General features: G+C 30.4%; 1 protein-coding gene across 1 annotated transcript in view; it reads right to left on the reverse strand.

Annotated features, from left to right (window-relative positions):
- Positions 1-1,914: 1,914 nt before the first annotated feature.
- LOC111616462 (clavesin-2-like) overlaps positions 1,915-6,563 on the reverse strand; it is a 7,693-nt gene continuing 3,044 nt past the window's right edge. The window contains exons 2-5 of the mRNA XM_023357869.1: positions 5,987-6,223; positions 5,720-5,913; positions 3,132-3,242; positions 1,915-2,156 (exon numbers count right to left, since the gene is read on the reverse strand). Of these exons, the coding sequence (XP_023213637.1) occupies positions 1,989-2,156; positions 3,132-3,242; positions 5,720-5,913; positions 5,987-6,223 (710 nt within the window). The 3' untranslated portion in view covers positions 1,915-1,988. The remainder of the gene's footprint in view (positions 2,157-3,131; positions 3,243-5,719; positions 5,914-5,986; positions 6,224-6,563) is intronic.

Below are 6,563 nucleotides of genomic sequence, written 5' to 3' on the forward strand. Positions count from 1 at the left end.
CTTTTTATCAAATCATGACAATTGAAAACTTATTAAAACATTTCAAAGAACAGTGATAAATAAATTAGTTTTTTAAATATTAATATCAGCGGAATCACAGTGCCAATTGACAGACTTTTTGACAAAATTATCAACAAAAAGTTTAAACCTAAACAATCGATTGTTGATAGGTCTAAGAATTTTATTTGCGAAATCCAACACAGCAAGTTGCAATGTGGCGGGCCATCACTGCATTAGGGCGTTCTAACATCACGCGGCCTAAGAAAATTACAATTTGTGAGCCCTAAGTGCCGTATTTACTTCAGACATGTTTCTTCAGCAAAATTGTTTTCAAAAAATATTTTCTTATAAAAGATTGGTTTGGGGCCAGAAGAAATTGCATTTTTTTTCTCATAAGATAGGGCACCACTGCGTCATTCTTTGTCCGGTGCCCTGTCAATTAAATTTTGTCGGTTTTAAGAATACTAAACTGCAATCCTGTGACTCGTATATTATACTGAATGAAACCTCATGGTACTTCAAGCCAATTATCCTCAGTCGTAGACTATGTACTGAAAATTTTTGTGTGAAATGCCAAGTTTTAAACTATGTCATTAATAGTATTTTAATATCTATACAAATCTTAATATAAAATATGATAACAGGAGCTTCCCTACTTAACTTACAAACAATTTGACCTTACATCTGAAATTTACATTTTTCTTTAATTTTACAGTTCGTTTCGGAGTCGTGGGATGATGCAGAAGTCAGTCTTTAGATAGCGATAAATAATACATTTTTAATAAATAATTAATGAGAATTTTGCATATTGTCATTTTTCGTTTTCAGACAAATTATGACTTTCTATCGCTTCCTGTATGGTGGAAATGAAGTCGGTAACGTTGGAGTAACGGTGTTTTCCGCTATTGTTTGCAATTTTTTTATAAATCTTCACGATTTGTGCTTAAAAACCGCATTTACAACGTAATAGCAAGTATAGAACTGGAGATGCAAGAAGTATGCACAAACTAATCCTGACATTTAGTGCTGAATTTATATATTTTTTAGGCCCTAAGCTAACAAAAGATTGAAACTCTTCCTCAATTTTTTTACTGTATAAAAAATACACATATGACTATTTAAACAGATTGTAACTACACAGCAAAGTCTTTATTAAATTATTTAACTTTAAGACATGTAGAATATAAATTAAACAAAATATAATATAAAATAAAAATTTAAACTCCTTGAAAGTTGAGACCCCAAGCTTTAGTTTATTTACCTTAATGATAAATCCGGCACTTCTGACGTTATAAAACTAAATGGATTATGTGAAAAACCGCGTAGGAAATAGCCACTACAAAGCATCAGCGAATGGGTAAACGAGCATAATGTATTCTATTTAGTTCACTGAAAGATCAAACACTACCAATATGATGTTATTCTGTGTACAAATATACTTTCTATGTTAGTTTTTGACATATACACATTGAACTACAAAAAACCTTCGGAACCTAACATGTTCAAAAGAACACCTGTATTTCTTATCTATAAAAGTATTTGATTTCAACAATAATCTTACATAATTGTGCTATTATTCAGTTATATTATATCATAAAAATTCACTTTGTGTTCCAGACAATATAATATTGTTTTCCTTCCTTCATTTCTACAACTGTAATAAGTTTTGATTTAAAATAAGGTTCACGTATGCAATAACTACCAATCACATTTGTACTGAAGAGGAAACAGATAACAGATAACTCAAATACATTTGGACTATGCTGAATACTACAGAGTTTGCTCACGACATATTATAGTTTTTAAAAATATCAGTTATATTAAATAATGTACTGATGTTAGTAAAAAAAATTAATTAATTAATGAAAGAATTTTATTTCTGTTATACAAAATTCATATACTAACACATTACGGTATAATAAAAATTACATTAAGTATGTACCAAAAATCTTTCGGTTTTATATTCGTTGTTCCTAAATATTCTTCTCTTAAGTCCAATATTTTTCATTTTCTATAAAAAGTTCTTCGTTGTCTCTTAATCGCTGATTGAATTCAGAAGTATCAAACGAAGGTAACTTTCCACCAAGTTCTGCAGGAAGATATTTTGGATCGATTTCTTTGTGAAGTTCTGTGAAATCTGAACCATACAAACGAATCTGAAAGTCAAACAAAATTTATTTGCTTTTTATTCTATTAAACTATATTTGAATTAAGTTGTTTGAAAAAAAAATTAGCATAATTATGAGTAGAAGCTTTTTCACATGTTTTAGCAGTTCTTTACAAACCGTACTTAGACTTCAGATCGCGAATTCTTTCTATTGAATTACCTATATTTCATTTTATATTTATTGTTGTGTGTTATAAATGTTTAAAACAGTTTCAAAACTATCCCGAATAAAGATTGCAAACCAAAATTCAATTAATTTTTTGCCTCTTCGATTTAAATTTCAGGAAAAGTAAATTCTATTGAATAAAAGATAAAGTGGTTTCCAGAAAAAGTAACTTTGATTTTAATAAATCAAGCCAAGCAAATCTTGCCAATCGATGAACAAACGCGAATTTTAATCGATAATGTGTCAAAAAATATAATACAGTATTATGTTTCCTATGTATATGTTTACTTTGGAGTTACTTCTTTGGTGCATTGTCAAAGAAATACAAGTCGAATCTTTCTGCTACACGCTCTTACTTAAACATTTCTGAATTCATATAATAGACGTTTGTAACATTTTTGAGTGTTTCAGTATTCGTCATTATACCGTACATCATTCAATCCGAATCTGGCGAACGTTTCGGGTGTATTCTATATAAATAAATAACTTATATGTGTACATAACACAACAAAGACATTTCAAATATTTTGTATATGTTTAGTGCTATAAAATCTGGTATTCTGATGAATCCAGAGCTATCAATCTGGGACTAAATGCTAGTTTTAAGTCATCAAATGTGTACTGTACAGTGTGAGCAGATTATGCCTCTGTCATACTCTTGTTTAATGGTGAAATAACAGCATGTTTCTATCAAATTGATTACTGTATTATATTTTCGACAGGAAATACATATGTATTATCTGGTAAATACCATTGATAATTTCATATTTTATAAAAAAAAATTTATAATATACTTACTCGTTTTTTTATTTTTCGAGGTAGAAGCGGAGAAAACATTGCATAAAGTATTCTCACATATTTATTGCAGTTGAAAAAATGAATGGTCTTGTACCGAATCGGAATTGATTGCTAAAAGTAAATTAAAGTAAACCTTCAAAATATTCATAAATTATTAACATTACAATCAAATATATTTAAATTCAAATTTAAAGGTCACATAAGAACAAGTGACCTTTCAATTTGTTATTATCAGATGACCTTTCTATTTTATGAATGGTGTCAATCAGTTTATTAACGAATACTGTCAGATACACATCAATTAGGAGTATTACAACAGATTGTTCCAGCAGGTACAGAACGAACTAAAAAGGGAATTATGAGAACAAGCTGTCACCTATCTCTCAAAAATAAAGACAGAAAAAGAAGTAGCTAGTGTGAGAATCGGGGTTTATGCATCAAAGCCTAAACCGTTTTCCGACAACGGTGCGGTGAGTTCCGCTCACAGGGTCAGTGGATGGCAATTTAGGAGGGCGAAAATCGAGTGGGAGGTCGCGGATAAGTCGATAAGGCGTTGACCGAGTACGAGTAAACACACATATTTAAGATAACATATATATATATTTAATTAACTAAAGATATATTTGAAAGGGTTACAATAATTAAAAATACTACTAATCTCTAACCGAGGTTACAATAGGCGGTTTTCCGGCCTTCATCTCGCATATTTGCGATAGAGGACATTCTTGGATCCTCTTAATATCTATTTAGGAATTAGCCCTAGTCCACTTGAGAGAAGGGAGAAAGTTCTACTTACTAAGTTGTAGCTCGTAGAATCTAACCGTGTTGTCCGTCTTTAGCGGTCAGCGATGAGGATCGTCAATCCGTTATTTCCTTCTAAGTTGGAGGCCACCCCGATACTGGCCGGGAGCCCTCTTTNCTCAGAGAGCGGTGGCACGACATGGATTAAGAATCACTGGCCTAGAATGACTGTTTCTTAACAGGGTGGCCACTGCCCCCTGAGGGTCCATAAGAAGTTCGCCAGGAGCCGCCAAATTATGCGAAATTTCCTTCAGTATATAATAAAAAGAAAATTGAGTTCTAAGCATAGAAGTTCAAGGAAATTCAAAACCACAATGCGTCATATGCGGTGTAGTTCTCTTCAATGAAGCAATAAAACTAAATAAATTCTTGAGCAATATAAAATTTAAAAACAAAACGCAGGATATTTTATAAGGAAAATTGACAAATAAAAAATTCAAAAGATGCTCATAAATGTGACAAGTACTAAAAATAAGGAAGTATTAAAAGCTTCATTTCTTGTAGCTCTTTATCAAAACAATTATTTACAATAGCCGAAGAATTATTAAAACCTGCCATGTTTAAAATTTGTAAAGAACTATTTGAACCATTTATGTCAAACAAAATTAAAGAAATACCTATGTCAAACGATACAATTTGTAATAGGACTATATTGATAGCTAATGATCTTCAGGAACAGTTAACTAGTAATATTATTAATTAATTAATTTCAAAATTCTCATTGGTTTTCATTGCAAATAGATGAATCTATAGACATTGCAGATTCAAGATCCATACAACAATTATAAAAGCACCAATTTATTTGTATTAATTACAATGTACCAATTAAGTACATATTTTTGTGAGGACCTAGATCATCTGTCATCCACCAGTTAAGATTTCTTGCTTTATTTTATTACTTTCAGAAATAAATCGTAATATATCGATGAGTTTTAAATGAACATAAAAATATGGTTTACATTTTTATTAAGTTTAAAATATTATTATATTTTATATTATATTATACATATAGTAATCGAATAACTACAGTAATTGGTTTCGGTCGTAAACCAATTTGGTTTTACGTCAGTTTTTACATTTTATGCAATTCCAAATATTATTTTTTTTTTTAATTTTTACACTCGTCTATCTTAAGCAGAAATATTTAACTCATGTCTTATGGGCAAAAAAAGACGAATAAACACGTGTCTTATGGGCAAAGAAAGGCGAATAAACATCTTTGAGAAAACATCTTACATGAAAGCCGAGATCGGGTTTCATGTAAGAAACGACAAATTGACAGTCAGACGAGAGGCAGACAATGGTCAGTTTATAGGTCTAAAATCTTTTCAAATTGTGCCCAATGACACTCCAAAGCTTGCAGGACATATCTTTCAGGGCAAGACGTAAAATATTTCGAATAAAGTTGTCGATTAAATGCAGTGACGATTGTGATCGTAAAATCGATCATTAGTAAGTCGATGCTTACCTCTATACATATATATGATACGTGTAAAAAAAGAAAAACATTCACTCTCAATTATTCGCTCCGTTACAAATTTCTGTGAATTATTTAAAAATCCTAATATTTTGGCGATTTTTCAGTAACTTATCACACAAGGAACTCTTATTAATACAGGCTTTATTAATGGAAATCCATTTCTGGTTTTAATAAACCCTCTTCAAGCTTTATTTTTTGTACAGATCTTATCAAAACAAATGATATATAACTATTAATTTATTGATAAGATCTGTATATCTTTAATAATATATTTATTCTACTTGTAATTTATAAAATTCGTACTTACATATGTGCAAGAAACACATAATTGAATTATTCCAGGAGTAAACTGAATCATATGTTTCCAAGAAAATGTATCAAAATCTATTATTGTAGTACATCCATTTACTTGAATCGGATGATCATTTAGTTCTAAATCTAACAAAACTATATTGCATTTTATTAAATCAATTATTCTCACTTTCGTTGGATCGCAACGGCCTGAACAAAAATAAGTTTATAAATAAAATTATCTTAAGTCATTTTATAAATATTACTGAAGTCACTGACTTACTAGTTAATGCTATACCCAAAACTTTGTCGTTGTCGAACCTTGTAGATGAGAATATATTCATTTGCAGAAATTCTTCTAGCGCTGATGGTCTTAGATTCTTAAAAACATTTGGATATTTCTTTCTGGTCGAGTAATAATTCTTCAACAATTTTAATGCTTTTTCTCTGTCGAATTTTCTTGCTCGTAGAAAACTCAGAAGAAATATGTCGTCAGTTCTACAGTTTAGGTTTTGTTCATCTTTTGTTCAGGTAAAATAAGATAAAATTACAATTTTATAATTAATAATATAAAGCCAATAAATTAATTTTTATATACTACATATATATCTAAATATATAAAATTGCTTGTCCTGACTGACTCACTCATTCATTCACTGATTCATCATCGCCCAGAGCAAACCGCTTAACCTAAAGAGGTGAAATTTGGTACACAGTTAGGGTACGTCATGGAAACGCACACTAAGAAAGGATTTTTCGAAATTCCAACGCGGGGGGGAGAGGGAGAGGATTAAGTCTTAACCGGAAAAACGGCTTCTACTGCACTATTTTAGATGCGATTTTTTGTTTTTATCTGCGTT

The sequence above is a fragment of the Centruroides sculpturatus genome, unplaced genomic scaffold, assembly GCF_000671375.1.
Source record: "Centruroides sculpturatus isolate CEXI.00-Female unplaced genomic scaffold, Cexi_2.0 scaffold3219, whole genome shotgun sequence".
NCBI lineage: Eukaryota > Metazoa > Arthropoda > Arachnida > Scorpiones > Buthidae > Centruroides > Centruroides sculpturatus.